The sequence below is a fragment of the Bemisia tabaci genome, chromosome 5 (genome assembly GCF_918797505.1).
Source record: "Bemisia tabaci chromosome 5, PGI_BMITA_v3".
Lineage (NCBI taxonomy): Eukaryota > Metazoa > Arthropoda > Insecta > Hemiptera > Aleyrodidae > Bemisia > Bemisia tabaci.
The window spans coordinates 11,380,411-11,405,399 of record NC_092797.1 but is presented as its reverse complement, the minus strand read 5'-3'; the positions used below and the strand labels follow the sequence as shown (position 1 = coordinate 11,405,399).

The following is a 24,989-nucleotide window of genomic DNA, read 5'->3' as shown; positions in this document are numbered from 1 at the left end:
CCTGGAAAACTTGTGAATATTATCCTTTCGATTTTTCAGATAACTTTGTTTGCAATTTCACCCTAAGCTCCTGAAATTTGAAGGAGAAACATCCATAATTTTCCTCAAAAATAAATATTTTGTCGAAGGAATGGCAACTCTCGGATGTTCATACGGCGTCCTTCTTTAGCACGGCAGAATACGGCTTTTAAGCCTAAGCCCCCCCCCCCCCCCCCCGGGTACTAAAAGATAAATTAAAAATTAGTCCAAGATAACGTGAAAAAGTAAAGGGATCCCTCCTGAGCTGCCGTGCTGAGGAAGAACGCCGTATGAACCGTCGAGAGTTGCCAAACCCTTGATAAAATATGTATTGTTGAGATCATTCATGCATATTTTTCCTTGGAATTTTCAGATATTTTATATTAAATTGCATACAAATCTGAAAATTTTGAAAAATATTATCCGCAATCTCCCCAGTAAATTCGCTTTTTATCGGAGGAAACTTGGCAACGTCTGAAGGCTCATACGGCGTTTTTCCTTAGCACGGCAGTGAAGTTCAGGGAAGCTGGGCCGGGGGTCGGGGGCCGCAGAACCCTTCGATTAATTTTGATCGGCGAGGGGTTTCCTCCCGCCTCGCGTTAGAGACCCCTGAAAGTGGGCCCGGGACCCCCGCGGGGGGTGGGGAGGCAGGGGGTGGATTTGGGAGCGATTTGGCGGGCTGGAGGCCGGGCCGGCGCAGTGAGGGCGCGGGCGAATCGATGGCTGCACGGCGCGGCGCGGCGGCCGCCTCGGCCGGGACTCGGCAGTTGCAGCGGGTGGTCCGGGCCTGCCCTAGCCGCGGACTCATGGAGACCGTCACGACACCAACCCCGCAATCGCCACAACCCTCCAGCCCCAAATCTTGCACTTTCATCAGGTAAATACTCGGAAATACTCGTAACCTACTCGCAACGGAGTGTCTGAAATTTTGTAATTGTCATGTTTGAAATGAAACTTCCGAGAAAACGGAACACGAGAATATCCTTGGTTTGTAAATTGATTAATGAGAAACGAGGGAAAATCCCAAATATTGCACTTTCATCAGGTAAATACTCGGAAATACTCGGAAATACTCGTAACGTACTCGTAGCGTAGTGTCTGAAATTTTGTAATTTTCATGTTTGAAATGAAACCTCTAAGAGAACTGAACACGAGAATATCCTTGGTTGGTAAATTGATAAATGAGAAACAAGGGAAAATCCCAAATCGTGCATTTTCATCAGGTAAACACTCGGAAATACTCGTAACGTACTCGGAACGGAGTGTCTAAAATTTTGTAATTGTCATGTTTGAAATGAAACTTCCAAGAGAACTGAACACGAGAATATCCTTGGTTTGTAAATTGACAAATGAGAATCAGAGGGAAATCGCGGAAACAAGGCTTAATACTAACGTTCGAAAATACTCGGAACGGGGAATTAGCAAGTGTTTTAAATTTTGTAAATTTCATGATTAAAATGAAACTTCTATGAGAACTGAACACGAGAATATATCCTTGGTTTGTAAATTGATAAGTGAGAAACAAGGAAAATCCAAATCTTGCACTTTCATCGGGTAAATACTCGGAAATACTCGTAACGTACTCGCAACGGAGTGTCTGAAATGTTGTAAATGCCATGTTTGAAATGAAACTTCCAAAAGAGCTGAACACGGGAATATATCCTTGGTTTGTAAATTGATAAATGAGAAACAAGGGAAAATCCCAAATCTTGCACTTTCATCGGGTAAATACTCGGCAATACTCATAACGTACTCGGAACGGAGAATTTTCAGGTATCTGAAATTTTGTGAATGTCATGTTTAAAATGAAACTTCCAAGAGAACTGAACACGAGAATATACTTGGTTTGTAAACTGACAAATGAGCAACAAGGGAAAATCGCGGAAACAAGGCTAATAACTAACATTCGGAAATCCTCGTAACGTACTCGGAACTGAGAATTTGCAAGCGTCCAAAATTTGGTAAATGCCATGTTTAGAATGAAACTTCTAAGAGAACTGAACACGAGAATATATCCTTGGTTTGTAAAATGACAAATGAGAAACAAGGAGAAATCGCGGAGACAAGGCTAATAAATAGCATTAAAAACAAACGCAGGATGTTTCGACGGCTTACGGTGTCATTTTTAACTGCTGAAAGAGGAGAAAGATCTTACATAATTAAAATCAAAATTATGTTAAAAAACCTCAGTAATTACATAATGATATCACATTGAGGAATTATTGGAGGATATATGACAAAATAACCGAATCTGCTAAAATGCATGTGTTCAAACGGGATAGCCCGCCTTTTGACGTCGTCAAAAGGCGGTTCATTTTCTCACTTTAAAATCTATTTTCCTACAATTTCCAATTTCAGAAAATTACGAATAATGCTGCAAATTCAGCCCACTACATACTCTCAGATAAAGCAATAAAATTTTTGTGTGCAAATTCTCTGTTGCTTGTTGTAATATACTCGGAAGTACATTATACCCACCCTCGAAGATAATTGATATGGTCGGTAGTACTTTTAATGTAATCGTGAATTCTCGTAATGCACCTACCGTTACTCTACTCAGGAACTACTATACTCAGGAACAGTAGTGATGGTGAAAGTCCCAAAACACCTTAGTGGGTGTTTTAAAATCTCCGCTCCCATTTTATTGTTTTGGAGGAGAATAAATCAACACCATTTCTTGAATTTTTCACAGTTTTGAAGTTTTGACGTTAAGTAGTTTTTAATTTTAAAAAACGAAATATGACAGAAAGTCTACAACTTCGTATACATAATTTTTACCAACTTTCGAGGTACATAATTTAGAGGTTTCACCGTCCGTCGTCAGAGTACACTTGAAAAGTATCGTGATGTGCTCGGGAATTCTCGTGAAATATACTCGGAAATGCACTATAGTGTCATACTTGGAGATACTCGTAAAATACTTGATAGTATTTGTATGTGCAAATACTCGTAATTTTCTTGAAAATACTGATAGTTATCGCGAAAGCACCCGTAATTTTTTCAAGAATTCCCCCAGAAAATTCGGATGTACTTGTAATATGGTTACACATGTAAGTACATGTAAACATATGAGGGATGCGGATGCCGTCTTTTGCTTCAGGTGGGAATGTTTTCCGGGAATTTCAGCTAGAGGGAACAAAAATAAGGACTCAAAGGGTAGTTCTCGAGAAATCTATTTCCTCTATAAAAAATGAGGATGGTGAAACTACGAAACAACGTATCTTGACGGTTTGTGACGACACGTTTTCCGCTTTTGAGGGTTCAGTGATCGTGACTTGTCTCAGTCGCAAATTAACGCCACCAGGTAAAAACACCTGAACCTTTGTGCCTTTGTGCCTTCAAAGTCCTGTAGATACGAGATTATCCAAAATTTCCTTCGAGGATAGATTTCCTATGCTTGGTGATACCCAATTAGACTATAGAAGCGTGCGTTTGTCTTTAAAAAGGAGGGCGGTTTGCCGTTTGGATTTTGACTAGGGATCAGCCTCATTTCGCGTCATCGTAAAAGCTTTGTCAGAAATAAATAAAAAAGGATGTTGGAGACAAAGATTACTAAGGACTCCAGATACCGCATTGAAATAAAAAACGGCCCCCCAGTCCCCTGCAGCTCCAGGGTAGGCAACCTGTTTAGCGGTATGCCATACTTCGAGCTAACGAATATACTGCTTGCCGTGTGTTTGACCGGTTTCGCCGTGCTGTGCTAAGTTTGGTTGAAGATTCACTGTATTAAATTTTCTTTTGTTTTAAATCGTTAAAAAATGCCGAAAAAACCAAAAAAAAGAAAGAAAAAAAAATTAATGCAAATAACTCTGCTCAATTTTCTGAGTCCATTATTTAAGTCCACTAGTGAGTCCACTAGTGACTAAAATGAACAATTTTCGCAATTTGCCGTTCATAATCTGCACATTCGAAGTGCAATTTGCCAATTTCCCATGCACTTCCATTACAAGTGGGCTAAAGTATGGCATACCGCTACACAGGTTGCCTACCCTGGCGCTGCAGGCGACTGGGGGGCCGCTTCTTTCCTACGGCAAGTATACGGCGTGCGGTATCTGGAGTCCTTAGTAATCTTTGGTTGGAGATGTCAGAAATAAAAAAGAGATGGTGTAACAGGATTTGGAAGGTTTCTCAAGTTGCTTTTTACCCTGCAAGAATTTTTTATGTGCGAGTCAGCGAGAGGTGTATTTGCGAGGTATTCTCCGTTGCTAAAATAATTAAACACGAGAGAGATAATTTCGCAATGTGAAAGGTATTTGCAGGAACTATTCTAGAACTAAGGATTGGATAAAAGGGTAGTTCGCTCCTATCTCAGATTTTCGAAGGTCGAACAATACTTATCTCGAACTGCAATGTTGACGTTCTCATGACGTTTCCTATTTAAAAAAAGTGCATCGTTTTTTTTGAAATTTTTACCGACTTTACCTAATTTGAAACAAGATATTCTGTGAAAATCTCAAACAAAAGAATTCGTTCGTCATTATTTAAAGATCCATAAAAAACATAAAGTTCCTGAAACTTCTTGGTGAAGGTAGGTCTTTTTGACGTCCACCATCGATAAGTAAGACTATCAGTAAAGTCTCCCTCCCCGCGTCCTCACCGATGTATCCTGCTGTGCTAAGGAAAAACGTCGGATAATCATTCGAGAGTTGCCAAATGTCTTTAGATAAAACATGTATTTTTGAGGAAATTTATTAATATTTTTTTTTTTAAATTTTCAGATATTTTAGATCAAATTGCGAACAAAATTATCTGAAAAATTTAAAGAAAAATGTTAGCAATGTTTCAAGAAAATTCGGTTGTTATTGAAGTACACCTGGCAACGTCTAAAGGCTCATACGGCGTTTTTCCTTAGCACGGCAGTATCCAAAGTTCACATTTTGATAAAGAAAATACCGCGCAACGCACTCAAGAAGAAAATACATTCTGAAAGGTATGCGATTCGTGACAGGAACTCATCCATCCCAACCAGAATGGGTCGGAAAGAAATGTGATTTCCGTGTTTCCCGGCCCACTCTATTTATGTCTAAAACCGAGAGTTATGAAGAAAGTCGCGAGCATTTCAGTTCCACGGGGCTTACCGCCTGAAATGATACAGCTGTCAGAATCCGCGCCTTGCGTTCGTCATTTAGTGATTATCAACATTCTTTCTTACAATAAAGGCTTTTTCGTCTTCCCTCTGGTTTTGAAAGTGAATCCCTTTTTACGGTCGAATTCTGTAGTAGCGACTTCTGAAGTTATGGTGAATAAATCTAAGTTTTAGGCAACCTCCTACAGGGTGTCTACCAGTGGCGTGGCGTGCTTTGCGATAAATCGATTGATCTGCCGGTTAAACCTATGGAAAAGGATCAATAAACAGGGCGTTCGCAACGAACACCTTAATAATCGAATCTATGTTACAGCTTCCAATTGGGGAAATATCGATAATCGATCATTCACGCCTTGCCACTCTGGAATGCTAAGGAAAAACGCCGTATGAACCCTAAGGCGTTGCCTAATTTCCTTCGATAAAACACGAATTTCCTTGAGAATTGGTGAATATTTTCCTTCCAATTTTTCAGATAATTTTGTTCCCAATTTCACCTAAAGTTCCTGAAAATTTCAAGGAAAAATCTTCCTAACGTTCGTCATAAATAAACATTTTATCGAAGGAAATTTGGCAACTCTCGAATGTTCATACGGCGTTTTTCCTTAGCACGGCAGCACTGGTGTGTACCGTCAGTGATAACCGGAAAATACCAGGAAAATCGGTACTGGTTCAGGAAATTCTGATAGCCTCAAGCAGTTTCGAGCATTTTTCCTACTTTTGATTTGTTTCATCAATTATGTTCAATTTTGAAATCAAATGAGTGTCAATTTAGTCGCGCATAAAAGTAGGTAATCTCGTCTAAAGTATCAAGAAAAAGCAGGAAAATATCAGACAAGAGTGTACTGCCCATCTGATAAGAGGCTACAGCGGCATGCGACCATATCTTGAATGCATCTAAACGTGCACAGATGTAGTGCGGATTGTATCAGCCGATATTGAAGGATATTATACGGCTGCTACATTACTCATTACTCATTTATGCTTCGCCAGGTTTGATTTCTGGATCTAAAGAATATCTCAAAGTTTGAATATCCGTTTTACCTCCATATAAATGTAGATTTATCCTATAGCTTTTTTCATAGTATTTTATACTGAAAACGGTGCACTATGCATTTTTCTTTCCCAGTTCTTACATATTGAGTATTTTTTACTAAAAATGATTCATTAGGATACTCTTGTAACTTAACTGCTAGCGCTACATTCTGGAATGCTCTTCTCAAATTTCCGAGGTTGTCTTTGAGAAAACTTTTATTACTTTAACACTGAGAAGGAGGGAAACTCCTATGCTGGAGTTGAATTATTAAATCGTATTAATTGTTCTTTTTCAATTAAGTTTTTGTTCCGGGGCATTTCCTTTTTCTTTTTCTCACTGTTCGCTCTTCAGAAGAGACGGTGCATTTGAGCTTTTGAGGCGAGCTTTCAAGTTTCCTTGCTTTCCTTGTTCGAAGCATTGCACGTGAAATCAAAGTATGTCTCATTTAAAATCCACCCATATTCGTTGTTTTTACATTTAAGGCTTGCTTGTTCCTCACACAGTGAAACTTGCCAATTTTCCTAGTCCTCATAGAGGCACTTTGAAAATAGTGAGTGACATGTGAAAAGGGCGGAGGTCCACAGATAATTGAGTCATAGTATCTACTGTTCGTAGTATCTCTTACCGCTTAACAGTTTTTCGGTCTTCACTTTGTTTGCATGATGCGATTCATTCGGATTCTCTCCTCCTAAATCATATACCCTTAAAGAGCGTTACATTATGGTCGAATCTACGCCAAATAAGTTTACTACCCACTTTTAGACCGCGATGGAAGATCCGTCATCTTGCATCTTGCATTTATTTTATGATAAAAGTAGGAAAAAAAGGTAGACAGTTGGACAAATTATGAAGATTTACAAAGTTTTTCATGTGTTCGAAAAATACCCCTCGATTTGTCAAGATTCTAAACGAAAAATTGATTGAATTATACTCAAATGTTACATGTGTCATTGACATCGTGTTTGTTAACCCAACCATCAAATGGGAAGTGCTTTACATTTGATGAAGTGAATCAAAATTTGATATAAATTTCCATTCAAAAGCTCTGAATCACGAAATGCTGTTCTAGAGAATCAGCATTTTATAGATAGTCGCTCTTACCAACACAGTTAAGTCACATTCCAGCTCTTTTGAAGTCACTATCATAATTATAATGAAAAAAAACAGAAAATAATTGATTTTTTTTACTTTGGCACTTGACAAATGTTTGATTTGACTATCGACCTTCAAGTGAATATATTATTGACTCAATAGTCTTACTTTCCATTTTGTTCCAGTGTTAAACAAGAACCGAATAATTGTGAAGTGGAAAGTCCGGATAGTGCCGCTCCAAAAAACAATGGTAAGTCTCGGTCAACAATACTTACCGCTTTGTTTGTTTGTATGTTTCATAATTTTTCGAAATCACAGTAAATTTAAAGTGATCGTCTTCGGGAAAGTGTCCACAAGTCAGACTTTCAGCCATCATAATGAGGAGTACAGCCGGCCAGGTTGGCTTAGCGTTCAGCGCGTCTGAACCTAGACCAACAGGTCCCGGGCTCGAATCCCGGTGGTGGTGACAAATTTTCACGGAACTGACGAGTGGATCTGCAGAAACAGATTCTACTCGACCCTAGTCCCTGAAAATTTGAAAGCCAGATCATGGATGTGCCAAAATCCCCCCTTGATGTCTACTGACAATAAAATAATCTCTATGTTAAAAATTCATGTCTATATAGATGGCTATAGATTCCCGTGTTACTAAATAAACATGAATAGAAGTCACATTAACTGCAAAAGAAAAAAAAGAAGAAAAAAAGGAGTACACTACAGAGGGATGAAAAATTGCCTGAAATTTCAAACAGACCGGAGTTATGGTCATTTGACATTTACAGCTCATAAATCGTACTTTCAAGAAAAAGCTCTCTTAAAATTCCGAATTGCCCATGTTTTGGGCACGAATGCTTTGGACTGTAATCGAACCTGTCATGCCCTATTTTATGGACTCAACAGGCTATTGAAAAAGTGGCGACTCTTGAAAGTTGGCAACACTGCTTTTCCTCCATTAAAATTTATGTAAAACAATCGATTCTTAGCGAGGCAGCTTGCCTCCCCCAAAATCGATATTATTAATGGACTCAAATGGAGGGAAAACAGTGTTGTCGACTTGCAAAATCGTCATTGCATTGAAACCATTACAATCTGCGATATCGGTCTACTTGCATGCTGAGCATCTATTTATATTAGACGAATCGTGGATAGGGTATTTAAGCAGAGATTCAAAACATGGTAAGCGCCATCGGGTGTTGCTAAGATTGTGTGTGATCTACTTTACTATGAAATGACCTAAACGCCTATTGGGAAATTTCCCCCTAATTTTGGCCTTACTTTCAACACCAAAATTAAAATTTTTAAACCATCGGATTCCAGGTAAATGAGAGCAAACGTGACTCAATCTTAGCAATTAACACTTAAAGGTCTATCTGCCACTATTTTCCAATGTATGGTTACATATTAAAGAGTGTAGAGTACCTACGTAAGGGAGAATATTGTCATCTCTGTGCCACTCTCTGATTGGTTCATCGGTTTTAGACATTCATAGAGCCAAAAGTTGACCCAGTGTAAGCAAATCCAACCAAGAGGAATTCATCTGATCGGGTAAGAAATGAATGATATTCACAGTATGGGTGGTTCCCGGCAAGAATATCCATCAAAGTTTGATTAAAAGCCAATTTCGAGATATTGGCTCTAAGAAAATGTCTATTACGTCTAGAACTTTGTCACCATCTTGTTTGTTTACATTGGGCCAAACCAGGAGCAAAGGGGTAGCCTAAAACTCGCCAACCAATCAGAGAGCGGCACATTGCTTTTTCTCAGTGCTCCCATTCCATGTCCGTTAACAGTTCTGGGACTCAGAACTTTTTTGTTCCGACTTCTCCCACTTAATGACCGTCAAAAGTTCCAGAATTCCTTTCAGATTTGTTCGGAAGTTCCGAGAAACTTCCGGAAAATGCAAAAGATCCCGAACATTCCGGGAATTTCAAAAGTTCCGGGAAAAATTCAGGAAAATCTCAAAAGTTGCAGAATTCGGCCCTCGGGAATTCGGATTTCGGTTTTGGAGTTCGGGGAAATGGGCATCGAGGAGGCCAATAATTGAATCAGTGAGAATGAAAACGCACCAACTCGGAAAGATGTAAATTTTCTGAGGCACAAAAAACTTCATCTGCAGGCTCATTGTTGAAGTTTATAGACGAAGCTATAGACAAAGAAGATAAAAAGGGATATGGAGGCAATGCTTTTTCTGTAGTAAAAAGTTCGGAATGTCCCCATATGTAAGTACACTATAAGTGTGATTTTTCGACCCCCTCCCCCAACCCCAATGGTTGAGAGACATGTGACGGGTGGCGGGAAAGCCATACGGTATGACTGGAGTTAATTCAAACACACACGACAGGTGTGCCGAGCCGAAAATCAATAGGCGGTTATAGTCGAGAGAGAACGCGGGGAAAAGCTTAGATTCAACGAGGAAAGTTCTCCCCCTCCCCCCTCCCCCCGCTTCCCGCTTTCTCAGCCGCCGCTAAGCCCGCTCGACTCTTACTATACCACGCCTTCCAATTTTCTTGGCTTGACAACACCATAACAAGGCGCCCGCCCTTCGGCTGTCCCATCCCTCCCTCTGATGCCGTATCTTGGAATTTTCATCCCTTAATGTTCTGCGCATTTTCCAAATAGCTTTTATCATGATTCTGGTAAATTGTTTTCTCCTATCTCCGAATCAGCCCGTCACTTTCTGTTGCATCGAGGAGGCCAATAATTGAATCAGTGAGGATGAAAACGCGCCAAGTCGGAAAGATGTAAATTTCTGAGGCGCAAAAACCTTCATCTGCAGGCTCATTGTTGAAATTGATAGACAAAGCTATAGACAAAGAAGATAAAAAGGGATATGGAGGTATCCTGGGGGCCGATTATTGAAATTGATAGACAAAGATATAGACAATAAAGACAAAAAAGATATCGTGGGATCCTATTGGTAGAAGTGGGTGGTTGCACTGGACAAAGGAGGTGTAGTCCATCATTTTCCCCTTAGTCTGAAAGAACCACCTGTTTCAACCGATAGGATCGCTTCATACTCCCTATGACATCTTTGTCTATAGCTTTGTCTATCAATTTCAACAATCAGTCCGCTGTTGGTGGAAGCGGATGGTTGCGATGGACATAGGAGGTAGGTAACAGATTAACTAACGGCAACTCACGAGAGACCCTATAGTTAGTCCATCATTTAGCCCCCTAGTTTATAAGAACTACCCATTTCAACCAATAGGATCGCTCATTACTCCCTAAGTCTTTTTTGACTATAACTTTGTCTATCAATTTCAAAAATCAGCCCGCAGTAGCTGAATAAGTGTTTTGATTGTTGCACTGCAGGAGACCCTATAGTCCTTAGGGTCAAAACGTCTGCCGTTGTAAAAAATGTTTTGTGAGATTGCATTTTCATCTATTACTTGTTGTGTAATTAAGATAATGTAGTTGAATATACTAAATTATTTGGCTTTTAGCTCGAAATCTATACCATTCACTATGTCTTAGATGAAAAGGCTAGTACAGGAGTAGCTTTTAGGTGAGGAAGGACAAATACTCAAAGCAGAGGTGAGGCGTTAATGCTCGATTATCGATATTTCCCCGACTAAAGCTGTGGTTAAGAACGATTATTAAAGTGTCCACTGCGAATACCCTGTTTATCGATCCTTTTCCATAGGTTCAAATGGTAGATCAATCGGTATATCGCGAATCATGCCACGCCAATGAAAATACTTTTTAGAGGCCCCGACAAGGGGCCAGTATGCATGTAAAAGCGTCTATCCATTAACGATATTAAATCCTAAAAAAGTGAATATCGAGAAAAACTCGAGTTGATGTGTTTCCATTCTCTCTGATTCAATGTTGTCTGTCTATGAGGAAAGGGACGGAAGGGACCTCAATTCAAGGAGGGAAAATGTTTGGTATGAAACGATTTTTCCCAGGTCGGGTCAAAAAATCGGACTCAGGGATTTCGACTGAAAACTGTCCCTCGCGTTCAAAAGAACAAGTTACGATCGCTTCAGCTCATTTCGTCGTTTTTCTCACGAAAGGACGTAACTTTACTTCAATGTTGCCAAATGTCCTCGCGTGATTTGTTTTTTACCAGGAGAATCTCGGGAATCTCTTAATGAAAATTACACTGATTTTTCTTCTGATCTAGAATGAAAATACGAAACATTTTCAACGAACATTACGAAAGTACATTTTTGTAAAAAATTGTATTGGTTGAGTCAATTTTGCAACTTTGGAATTCAATTCAAGCAAATTCTGAAAAAACTTCAAGGAATGATGTCGATTTATTCTCTTTTAAAAGAATAAAACATGAGCGGAGATTTTCAAACACCTCAAACGAATCATGTGGTTTGGGAGTTTCACAGTCAATATTTCCGTGACAGAGGAAACGCAATTTGTTTAAATTACCACAGCCTGTCAGTTTCTCCACGATGCAAAATCAACAACTTAAAATGGGACTAAGGCCGCAAAATAATACACAAAGTTAAAATACCAGGACGTTTCGCAATTGTTACACCATCATGTTCAACCGTAAATACAAAAAAAAAAACAAAAAAAAAAAAAAAAAATTAAATTAAAAAGAAACACAAACTTATACTTAGCCTCACCACTATTATTGTGAGACTCAACTTTGTTTATTGTTTCTCTATGATAGCTCAGCAATTGCACCAAGAATATTTCCAAATCACAAATAACTATCTGCTCCGGTCAGTTTTTCTACCGTTTTACATCCCCCTTCCTCCCTCAAAGTTGGGTCATTTTTTAACTAAACGATTCAATGACTTATTTCATTCGTCGGTGTGGTGGCGATACGTGGAGCTGAAATGCCTGAATTCAACTTAAACCTTCTAAAAGAGGCTCTATATTATGCATCTGTCTCTCTCCAGGAGACCTCCTGAATTTACCTCGGTTTGGCTCGATTTCAATATACCCTGCACATCAAAAACCGCGGAACATCGATGGTAACCCTCCATCGTTCTGCGGTTTTCGCCAGAACCGACCTCAACTTTTCGCACCGTCCCATTCAGTCCGTGCCAAACCCAAGTTGGCAATGTCGGTCCGCGGGATGTAGGTTATTTATGTATTCATTTGTCGCTGCGCTTTCCTGGAATTCCAGCTTTTACGTACCCGTCTGCCGCCCCCTTTCAGCCCCCCTCGATCCCCCCAACCCCCCGCCTCTGCTCCTCGCTGCGCTGGGACTTACCCTGAAGATAAAATCCCGTCGGGGGGCTTAGATACACCAGGCGCTGTTCGCGCGTGCGCTTCTTGCGTTCACCAGTTTGCAGGGGCACCGGCAGGCCTCGTATTTATTTTTCATCTCGTTTGTTATTTTTGCTATCGACGCGGCATTCGATGCAGCCGGCGCGTTTACGGTTTTCGGAGTTTTGTAACTCTGCTTCGTTCCGAGAGACGAAATCGGACGAAAATTGTTTGTTCATCAATCGGGTTTGGTAAAAGAAATGAAACGTGACAAAGATTAGTTTTTATGGTAATTAATTGAATTTTTATGATTCAGTGTAAAATTTGCAGATCATTTGCACGTGTTTCGTAAAATTCACGATTTATCATGAGCATTACAAAATTTAATCAATGTTTCGTAGATATTACAAAAATTAATCGTTGCAACTTTTTTCAGAAACCGGATTGATAATTTAACGAATTTCTTTCGAGTGAAAGTATTTTAGTGATGTCGACCTATCAAAAAGTAGGGAATGGAAAAAATTAGAATCGGTCATGCGGAAAATAATTCTGCTCATATGGCAGTGTGGCATGTGGCACATTCTACAGTTTAGTTTGTATGACCTTTGCGACCCGCTGAACGAATGTCGATGGTGGAAACCGGACTATCTAAATGCAATTCAATTACTGAAAGTTTCAGCTCTTATGAACCACTCTGTTAACTATTTACTTCAGAGAATCAAAATAAGTTAAAGCAGTTTATTTTAAATCCGAGGATTAAATTTCAGAAGAAGAGATATGATTCTTTTCGGTTCAAAACTTTAGTAAATTCTACTATATATGGCTAAGAACTACACTTGACAAGGTTTGAAGCAATCCAAATAATTTTTTGTGATGAAGTCAGGCATATCGGTTTTTGAAGGCGGAAACTCAAATCTTTTGGCACAAGGAAAATTCCGATTGAGGGTTAAAAAACTTCAGTTTTTCAATTTTAGACGTTCCAACGCTTTTTGATACGGATTTAGATTACAGATTGTTGACTTTAATAATTGATTTAGAACAAATTCAACGTCCAACAAAAATAGTTCGTTTTCAATCCTGTATTATTGGATTTACATTAGGCCTTTAGGAACTACAATTTTTGGCTCATCTGTAAAAAAACACTCTTATGCATAAGGTAGCTGATGACACGTAAGTTGCTTTTAAACTGAGTCAGATATTGTGGTTCCGAATTGGACTAAATTTTGCAATTAGGAACTACAATTTCTAGCTCAATTTGGAAACAAAGTATGTGCCATCAGTTTCCCTATGCGCCTAAGTAATTTACGGATGAGCCAGAAATTTCAGTTCCTAATTTTCAAAAAGCAGTCCAATTGAGACAAGTCGTTTGTCAGTTCGAGAAAAAGTATTCCGATTTAAACCGGCCCCGAGAAAATCGAGTTAATTTTTCAAATTTTTGGGTCGAAAACCCGATTTAAAGAAAAATCGATCGTAAATAGCTCGCTACACTGCCGTGCTAAGAAAAAAACTCAGTATGAGCATTCGAATGTTGCCAAATTTTCTCACAGACAACATTCATTTTTGAAGAAAATTATGAATATGTTTCCTTTAAATTTTCAGACTTTTCAGATAAAATTTCGTACAAAATTCTCCGAAAAATCGGAGGAGAAAATTCTTTCACGAATTTTTAGGAAAACTCGTTGTTTTTCGAAGGAAAGATGGCAACGCCTGATGGCTCATACGACGTTTTTCCTAAGCACAGCAGTACAGTGCACGAGTGACCTGTTCATTTTGTCCCCGAGGCCAGAGCCGTCCGGTCGACTCAAAATATGATTAATCGAAGAAAATCTGGGTGCGGAGGGAGCTCTGATGAGAGCGGATATTGTCGTCGGTGCGTGTAGTGGTAATACCACTGTTCCGCGCTGCCGCTGCGGTGCAACTCCCTTGCTTCCCGCTCACGCTCACACGTTCAAGAGCGCGTGAATATGCCGGGACAGCCAAGGCGACGCGTGCATGAAAGCCACTTTTCATTTTCTGATTAGGTGAATGAACCGCCCCCGGAGCCCACTGCACCCAGTCTCACCCCCTGCCCCCCTCTCTCTCCGTCCTCACGACATGCTACTCCAAAGCTCGCAGCTTTGCGGTTGGGTAGACCACTCAGAGTTGGCGCGTTTTAGCAGGGTGATTCCCATAGCGAGAGAAACGCACGAAAGCTCCTTCGAGGGAGAAATTTGGACATCTTGATTCTATTGTCACAAACGCGCAGAAAGATTATACGGGTGCTATAAGAAACGACTGTTTCAAAAACGTGTAAAAAATTCGTTAATTTTCTTCTTTTTCTTCTTCTTCTCCCACTAATGACTAGGGCATAGTGCTGTTTGTCAGGCCATCCAGTATCGATCACAATAAACTGCATAAATATTAAAAATCTAAAAATCACTAAAAATAACAGACTCGTAAATTTTAAAAAGACAAATTCAGCGTTATGTGCAGTATTTCACTTTTCCTCGAACAATTATTGATGATGGTGGTATTAGAGGCTAGAAGAAATTCGAGGGATATATTTTGTAATCCTTTTTGACTGTTCAACAGGAACAATGAAACTTCTCTTGAAGGGTTAATCTAAGGATGATAACGAGATTTTCTTCCCTTGGAGCCCCAAAAGTAATGAGAGGAAAAGACGATACTTCGTCATGGAAGCAACCGAAAATTGAGCTCTAATTTTTGAACATTTTCCGGATGAGGTTACCCAACCCCCTCTCCTTCTTTGGGAAATCCCCTAGACCCCCATCTACTTAAAGAAGCCCCCAAACCCTCAACAGACCGCCTCCTAACTTTTTCGATGCCAGTCCACTCCTGCTTGTTGCAGGAACGACGTATCCACTTTGGATTCCCCTATAGAGATAGGTGCTTTTATACAGAGTGACCGTGCACTTGCTTCCTCCTCGAACAAACCAAGTCTGCGTTATCCTAACCGTGGGGCCGCGGTTCGGCAATTTGTTGTGGGGAAGAAAAACAGCTTATGAACATCCGATTGTTGCCAAACTTCCTCTGATATATTATTTATTCTAGACAAAGCTTTACAACATTGCCTCTTGAAATTTGCGCACCTTCAGATTAAAGTGCGAATAAAATCCTCTGGCAAACTGAAAGACAAATATTCGCAGGTTTTCAAGAAAATTCGCACGCTTGCGAGGGCAATTTGGCAATATTCAAATGCACTTACGGCATTTTCGCTCAACAGTGGAGAATTTGCTCGGCTGTGGCTTACTAAACTTGACTCGTTTTCGTTCCGTTGAACAATGGCCGAGGATGTTTCCGGACGCTGAGTTATGGAGCTGGGGGACCCGGGGGGGATCAAGGGGGAGGGTGGGGGCCGAAGGGGGGGCTGGGGGCGTCTTGCGTCTAATGAATCGCAGAATCGCGAACCGCGCAGCGCTTCATTGTTCCGTAAACGGTCGCGACTGTGGCGCGATGCGGCGCGCGGCGGCGGCGCGGCGCAGCAAACGAGCTAGATCGGAATCAAGAGAATCAGCGGCGGCGCGGCGCGGCGGCCGGCCCGGGTATCGCAGCTACAATCGAAAGTTGGGTTCGGCGAATCCCGCGTCCAAAACAATCACCGCCGAGGCGCGGGAGGTGGCCACAGTCTGAAATCGAAGACGCTCGTTGCCATATAACTTGGAAAAGTTGACCAGCGATGCTGCGTGAGGTTTCTCGCTTGGATAATGTGATGGAGTCGGCATAGAGCCAAGATTTTGTTTCGGGGTAAAAAGGGCTCTTATTCCTTGGCTAAGTGTCTATGATGAAGTCAGGAGCTAGGGCCTTGGTGAAACAGGGATACGCACAGGGTTCAGCATAGGCGGATCTAAGAGGAGGGGCATGCGCCTCCCAAAGGTGGAGGAAATGGCGGAAGGATGGATGGATGGGAGGATGGGAGGATGGGAGGATGGGTGGATGGGTGGATGGGAGGATGGGAGGATGGGAGGATGGGGGATGGGAGGGTGGGAGGATAGGAGGATTGGAGGATGGGGATGGGAGGATGGGAGGATGGAAAGATGGAAGGATGGAAAGATGGAAGGATGGGAGGATGGAAGGATGGATGGGTGGAGTGAAGGAAAGATGGAAGGGTGGAATGAAGGAAGGAAGGAATGAGAGGGAGGAGAGGGAGGAAAGACGCTTACATTCGGTAATCATTCATGACAAAATTGACTCAAACTGTAAATAAGGTGCTTAAAAATTCGACAGTTTTCTGGGAGAAGCTCCCGAACCCCCCTTCTATCCCCCGTTCGAGATGTCTGGATCAGTCTATGCTGTACAGGAATGAAGATAATGGCATGCAGTGCTGCTTTGCTAATATTTGAGCTAAAAAAGCCTAAGTGTCGGAATAAAACGGAGTGATGATAGTTTAACGTCCCTGGTTCAAGACAAATACTTTTAAGAAAAATTTGTTGTTATGTGTTTATAAAGGTCTTAAAAGTGACAGATTAAAATGGGACAAGAATAAATATAACTTTTTGAGCTTTTCATAATTACTTCGATATTTTTACTTTCTGTAATGAACTAGGTTTTTTTTCGAGGTTTTGTATGATGGTTGGAGGAGAAATCTTAGGAGGGTCTAAGACCTCCGTGTGATGTACGATTTCTTTTTTTTTTTTTTAAAAAAAAACAATCTCGCAAATTTAAAGTTACAAACTATAGTCAAGATTCCTTTCCGAGTTCACTAAAACCTCTATTAACGCCCCCTTCAATCCAAATTTCGCTCCATCTGGATCTAATTCTATGGACTTTTTGTAGTCGTTTGTCAAAGGAAACTCCCCTCAATACTTCCCTGACGTAAACGATTACCTGTAACGGGACCGGTAGAGAATGAAGTTCGAAGGCAGCGCTGTCCTGCTTGTTGCATCAATCGATTGGAAGGCGTGCCGTATCGACGCAGACGGGCTGCCATCCTATCCCTGGCAGTTCCTTGAAATGCGCTCGGTTTTTTGCTTTTTACTTTCTCGCTCCCATAGGGTAGAGAGGAAGTATTGTCATCCTCCAAAAAAAAAAAAAAAAAAAAAAGTTGAAATTTCATCATTTCTAGACGTTTTAAGGTCCCAGGAGTAAAAATAACCATACTTGAAAAAATGTGTGTCCGTCCGTGTGGCGTCCCCCAAATCTGTCTACAGCGATATCTCAGAATCTATCTGTTCGATTTCATTCAAAATTGGCACAGGACACCATATCTATGGTCTCCTTATGCACGTCCAACGATTTTGAGGTACGCTAAAATTTGGGGGGGCTACGCTCAATTGTCCATTTTTAGCAAAATCACACGGAAAGCTCATTTTGAAAGACTGTAAATTTTGAAAAATGTCTTTAATTCTTTAACAATGGGCATCAAGCACATCACCTGGGTCATTAATTTAAGTTCCAAAAAGATCTTTGGACTAAACTCAAAATTCAAGAGATTACGAGGCCCAAAAGTAGGCACTTTGCTCCGCGAAACAGCTCATTTTCAAGGACTATAAATTTTAAAAAAATAAAAAAAATAAAAAAAAATGCCTTCAATTCTTCAAAAGTTGGCATAAGAGCACCACCTGGTTCATTAATTTAAGTTCCTACGAGGTCTTTGGACTAAACTAAAAATTGAAGGGTTACGCGTCATATAGCGAGGAGAGCACTTCGGTCACACGGAGAGCTCATGGACTGTAGATTTTGAAAAAATGCCTTTAATTCTTTGAAAGTTGGCTCAAAAGCACCATCTGAGTCATTAATTTAAGTTCCTAAAGGATTCATGGACTAATCTCATAATTGCAGAGGGGCCGATAGGAAACGCTCAATTCTCTGATAAATGAGTCGGAGCGCTTCTAGATAATAGCAGCAAACGCTTTGAGTCAGGTGAAACCTAGGAATTCAAATGCATTATATAATGCATCATATACTATTTCCAAAATTACTCCGTAGGTAATCACAAAGCAAAATTAGACAACTAATTAGATACATACTCACATTACAAAGGTACTATGAATCATCAAGCTAACGCCAAGAACTGACACTTAGATCTTTATTAAAAACTAATATGTTTGTTGTTAATGAATTTAGAATCCCGGCAGATTCCATCTTTTGCGGTTCCTTTTTACGAGGTACTAAGCACAAATATAATGTAATAATTCGGCACAAATATAACTGATTTAATGCTTGTTAATGAAGGAGGTTATAATAGTTATAACGTGACGTTTGTTGACTTGTCTCTGGTTGACGTTTGTCGATGGCGCTCTCTATTGTTTTCGCTTTAAGTTACGGGGATACGCGGTAAGGAGATGGCGCTCCTGGCGGGCGTGTCGTGAACCTTCCAGCAGGTAGATTCGCCCGCCAAATTTAAAATTTGGGAGATGCTAAGCGAAAACCGTTTAGTTTTAAGACTATTTGAACATCGAATAGTCATTCTACCCATTCAAGTAGATATTTGATGGCTTTTGACCGTGCTTAAGGAGAGATTATAATATAAAATCGTATCTGAAGTATGATGTCAATGAATCTAATGGATCCTAATGAATCGTAGAAAAGCTAAGATTTTTACGGATCGCCATCTTTGACAGGAGACTTAGTTAATCAATTACATATTTAATTGAAGATGCCTCATAAAATCAACAAGTCGAGTCCGAATATATGAATTCACCACATATCGCGAAGACATTTACAATGAAGTTCAATGGTTTGAATAAAAATTTCATAACTATTATCCTGTGATCAAAATTCCAATCAAACTTTATGATTTTGTAAAATTGGCAGTATTTTTCTAAATATTCCAGTAAAAGTGTCTATGCCGGCGCGAAGCGCCGGCTCGAGCGAGAAAGTCCCGTGCGGTCCCCGCACCAATCCGCTAAGCGGATGGGGGGGCGAAGCCCCCCAAATGCCGGCGCGTAGCGCCGGTACGCGGCGCGAAGCGCCGCGCATAAATTGGCCGGAGGCCAATTTTTTTTTTACCCCGCCAGTCCGAGCGCTTCTTTTCATCAGCCACAGCCCGCAGCGAAAGACAATATCACAGAAATCGGAGAACAAAGTGAGTAGGGCAAAAGAGAGTCTTGTGCGCAATGCAGGTCTTTTCCAAGAGAAAATTGAAGACGTTGAACCTCAATTCTTTAGTCGAAAAATAGAACATTAATTAATTTTTTACTCGAGAAGACCACTAAACTTTTTAGCAATTTTATAAATACTGACTAGACTTATCTATGGATAAAAATTAAGAAAGGAAACGATAAAAACTCAAAGATAAAATGAAATTCGTAATAATTGAGACTGATTTGAGCTTTAATTTGATTGTGATTTTTTGTCAAGTGCTTATGTAGCTAAGGGCGATTGAAACAAAATGATTTATTAAAAAAAACTCGGCCAGCGTTTGCGAGCTGCGATTGGTTAGAATTTAGCGAAAAAAGAGGGATCCAACTGTCTTAAGGCCTTGTCCACACGAGCGCAGTTCGCGGAACTTATTCCTCGAACTTGCTCAGTTCCCGGAACTTATTCCTTGAAACGAGGCATGCTGTCCACACGGGTTCGTCCGAACTGGAACCGGAACTTCAATAAAACTATACAATTATTGCAAAATAATAGATTATAATACGGCCGCCAAAGTAACAAAAATAAATGTCAAGACGCATATAAAGGACGTAAAAAACAAAAACAAACAAATTCACATCAAAAGAAACATATGTAGAAGCTCGGAGTACGGGGGAAGTTCCTGGTTTTGGAGGAATAAGTTTTTAGCTCAGCTAAAAACTATTGTTCCAGGAACAAGTTCCTCGAAATAAGTTCCGCGAACCGCGCTCGTGTGGACAAGGCCTGAGAACTTGGCATATTGTAAAGGGGCGGCAGAACTTTCATTCGAGTATTCAACACTTTTAGTGTCAATATTTTAATTTGAATGAGTTGCGGGTTTATGTTCACCGTATTCAGATATAATGGATTTTAATCGAATCGAAAAATTATAATTTACTCAGTATTTTATTATCCTCTGTTTAGTGGAAATGATCATACTTAACCTATACAAATGAGTAATGTGGGCAAGCGCGGATTTACCTACTTTCAGCCCATGGGCCGCCTGTATTTTGCCGCCCCCTTCTCATTCGTTTTGAAACATCAATAAAAACCATCAAGTAAACGTGTCGGAGGGGGAGAGGTGCATAAGGCACGTTTACTCGTGTTGGACACATGTTTTGAGAAAGTCCTGTCAACACTATGAGCAAAAGTTCATGGAACTTTGCGCGAAAGTTAAGTTCCGTAAACCTATCTCTGTGTGGTCAAAGCCTTCCATTTATCAGAAATGAACGAAAAAATTATGAAAGAACAAACATACATTAAATGTGGTTTAATGATTTTAACTTCCACCACCGCGCCGCGCCACACTGTGTTCGGCGCAATGCGTGAAGTATTCCTACAGTGTTGTAGGCGCTGTGCGTTTCACGCCGACCGCTGCTGAACGCAGTGTTTGACGCAATGCGTGAAGTATTCACGCAGGCTTGTAGGCGCTATGCGTTTCACGCTGACCGCGGTGACCGCACTGTGCTTGATGCAATGCGTGAAGGATTCATGCAGTCTTGTAGGTGCTAATATGTGTTACATGCCGACCGCCGCGCCGAGGGCTTCTGCTTTTCATCTCAAGTTCTCGTCATCATTTCTTTCTAAGCCGCGCCGTTCCAGGCCAAATTGCGTGTTTGGTTTCTCTCTTAACTCGACTAATTAAAGGTGCTGTCTTTTGTATTACTGAAATACGACAAAATTAAAAATTACTATACTCTCAGAAAATGAGAGATTTTGTCGCCTTTCCTCGTTTGTAATTTTTTTTTCTAAATCCAATTTTTTTTATACCTACATTAAAAAACATTGCAAAATTTGCCGCCCCCTAGATTTGCCGCCATGGGCCGCGGTCCATGTGTCCACCCCCTAGATCCGGCCCTGAATGTGGGCAGTCAATCCCTAATTCATTGACTCAAGCGACTCAAGCTTTGACTGACTTGAGCGTTTAATGGCCGAGACGGTGGTTGTGGCAGAGAAAACGTTTTCCTTTTTAGAAATTGTGAAGATAAGTTCATTCGGCCAAACGGTGCATGATTAGAAGAAGTAGTTTAGAAGCTCGGACTTGTCTATCAGGAGGACTGAAAACATATCCCAATCGGAAATTTGACCTTGGGCAGATCGGAATAATATTGTGGCAACCTTAGCGAGATTGTGAGCATATTTCAACAGTAAGGTTGGCCTGAGAATCTTGGTACAATATGCCATCAATACTGGATATATAACCTTAGTATTTTAATATTGCACCAATATTAGCAACATTAGAAATCCAACGTCAGATGGTGCTCGTGATTCCAAGATTGTCACAATGTTGTCACAATATTGGTTATACAATATTGGTAAACTAATACTGTCGTAGAGTTATGTTTTCAATATTGCAGTGATATGTTAGTTTTAACATTGGCGCATTATTAAAAAAAATACTGAGCATAGGCTTCTGCTTATAATATTGACACAATATTGACACAATATTGACACAATATTAGGAAAACAAAATTGCTAAAATAATATCGAGACGATGTTATCTCTGTGATACTGCGGTATTGTTATTATGTTTACATTCAATTAACGTTAGAACAACAAACATAACAGGCTTCTGTTCGTAATATTGTCATAATATCGACACAATATTGGATATCTAAAACTGCTGAATTGATATTATGCTAACATTATTTTTGCAACATTGTGGTAATATTCGCACTTTAACATTGTCACAAGATTACGAAAATAAACATTTTAGGCTTCTGCTTCTAATATTGTCATACGATTAACACAATATTGTGCGCGGCGAGCACAATTCGACCGCGTTTGCTATTTCCGCCACCAGGGCGCGCTCGCCGCGGATCTGCCGTTGCGGTCCCTTTAAGGGCAAATTAAAGGGCAAAAACTGCGACCTTTCGCTTTTTGACGTAATAGGCACATGATCCATAGGCGTCTAACCCATCTTATCGATATTCTTAGGCCAAGGGCTCAAATGGAGCTTTTTGGCAACGGTCCGCGCGCGGCCGCCCCGTCAATGGGGCTGGTTCTCGTTTCGCCTGGGCAGTGCCCGTTATAAGTGGGCTCCAAGTTGAATACTTCAGCCAGTGCAAGCAGCCAAGGAAGTAGCTGACTTAGGAAGATTCTTGGGCCCTCCAATGTTCCGTATGCCTACATTATGGGTATTGCGACGCTAAGGAATTTCTTCCGCGAGGACGGCAGGTAATACGTCGTTCTATCGCCTACCTTGCCTCAGAGGGAAGATTGGAAATCCAAGCTTGTCTCAGAGGTAAAATAAATATCCTGCCAATACTATGGCAATATTTTAACATCAAGACCATGGCAACATCATGAACAGAATAACCGCTGAACAAGCTTGGAGCAATATTATTAACATAACATTGTCACAATATTGAATATCCAAGTTTGTCTCGGAAGTAAAATAATGTCCCACCAATATTGTGGCAATATTGTCAGGATAGGCTTGAAGCAGTCTTACAAACCTAACCTTGGCACAATCTTTGGGCTCAAGCTTGTCCCAGAGGTAAAATAAATGTCCTGCTAACATTAAGGGAACATTAGCAAGATAAGCTTGGCAACTCTATTCAAATGTAAAAAAATGTCATACTAAGCTTGTACCAAGGTCAAATTTCCGATTGGGATATATGTGGCCTTGGACTACAATTGACCCCTGAGTGATTTTTGCCAGTGCTCTATGCCTGGCTCCAAATTTGCGTTTCTTGACGTTGTTTTTGCGCCCATTTTTTGGAAAAGGCTCCTCAGACCCCCGTTCGATTTTGCAATTCCTCGACATCTCCCTGCACGACTCGTCTCGAATCCCTTACATGAAAAATTTCCTCTTTTACGCCGTTGATGATTGTCGTCATAATCAGTTCCCAACCAATTCGATAGTTTCATCTTTGAAGCCACAATAGCAGGATTTTGCTCCAGCCTCCAATTTCATTTAAGGGACGACGTCCGTCTTTTTTACCCAGCAAAAAAAAACAATTTTCACCAATTTTCAAAACAATTCAAGGAGGAGCATCGAGAAACTAATTATTTTGGTCTGTTTTAGACACAGTATATGTGCTATTCGATGCCGTGCCAAGAAAAAATGCCGTATGAACCTTCAGGCGTTGACAAATTTCCTTTGATGAAACGTGAATTTCATGGTAAACTTATGAAAATTTTCCTCCCAATTTCTCAGGTAATTTTGTTCGCAATTCCACCTAAAGGTTCTGAAAATTTAAAGGAAATACTTTCATAACTTTTCTCAAAACTTCACATTTTATTGAAGGAAATTGGCAACTTCCAAATGTTCATACGGCGTTCTACCTTAGCACGGCAGTATTAGTTTACCGATGCATATGAGTGCTTTCATGGATGAGCCAGAAACAATAATCCCTTTTCGCAAAATGAAGTCCAATTTTCTCGCCCGATCGGACAACCGCGCGCTTGATCGAGGATCGTCGATTCATCGTCGGTTAATCGATCAAATTTCACGAGTATTTTCGACAGGATCAGGATCGGGGGTCGTGCAGTGGGGCGAAGCGACGGTCCCCCGCGAGGGGGGGGGGGGCGAAGGGGGCCTCGTCTCTCGTGATCTTGACGTCAAAAATCAGGTTCAATGACTCGGAGCGACGCAGGGGCGCGGGCGGCGTTGCCAGATTTCTGGGGGAAGATCGCGGATGGCCGATGGGGCCGCCGTCGGGGCCGGGGGCCTCGGTATTTCGGCAATCCGGGATCCGAAATACTCATGGGGAGCTTAGCAAGAATCGCGCATGTACCAAGGGGTTCCAATTTGAAGTTAGGCGGTTCTTATTCAGCGAGGCGGAGAGTGCCTCCGGTCGGAGGGGGTGGACGCTCCTGGTTGCGCCGCTAGATGGGCCGCGTTCAGGACTCGATTGATTTTCGCGATTTTCGGAAAATTCGGTTGCTGGGATATCAGATTCTGTGAAATTGTATAAAACAAGCAGTGCACGCGAAGCAGAAACACATTTGTGGGAGAAAAGGTAACAACAGTCAAAGAACAAATTTTAGCCTTTAACTCTAATGTCTGATGGACTCAAATAGTAGAATTCCCGACGTATCGTCTCTCCTCTGACATAGGGGTGTATCTCTATTTCAATATAAGCCCCGAGAATCACAGAGTAATTCGGAGAACAGGGCTCACGTTGAAATTGATATACGCCCTTACGCTAGAAGAGGGAAGATATAGTAGATGATGACACTTTGGAAATTGAAAGAAGGAGAGTTGGGGAAAGAAAAACGAGCAGAAGAAGAAACGAATAGGGGAGGAGAGTGAAGATTTTAAACAGGAGGAAGGAGGAAGAGGAAATAAAGAAGAAAATGATGAGGAGTGAGGAATAGAAGAACAGGAGGAGGAGGAAGAAGAAATATATATATATATTTTTTCTCCTAATTTTTTCTACCTTTTTTTTATTCTTCTACATATCTTTCATCTTCTAATTTGTCTTCTTCTTCCTCCTCTACTTCTTTTCCTTCCTCCTCTACTTCTTGTTCTTCTTCTACTTCTTTCTCTTCTTCCTTTACTTCTTTTCCATCTCCTTG

General features: G+C 40.8%; 1 protein-coding gene across 1 annotated transcript in view; it reads left to right on the top strand.

The window, feature by feature from the left end:
* The first annotated feature begins 721 nt into the window (after positions 1 to 721).
* The window catches only part of LOC109042231 (Ecdysone-induced protein 78C), a 135,401-nt gene continuing 111,133 nt past the window's right edge, over positions 722 to 24,989 (top strand). Inside the window, exons 1-2 of the mRNA XM_019058879.2 lie at positions 722 to 895; positions 7,415 to 7,479. Of these exons, the coding sequence (XP_018914424.1) occupies positions 738 to 895; positions 7,415 to 7,479 (223 nt within the window). The 5' untranslated portion in view covers positions 722 to 737. The remainder of the gene's footprint in view (positions 896 to 7,414; positions 7,480 to 24,989) is intronic.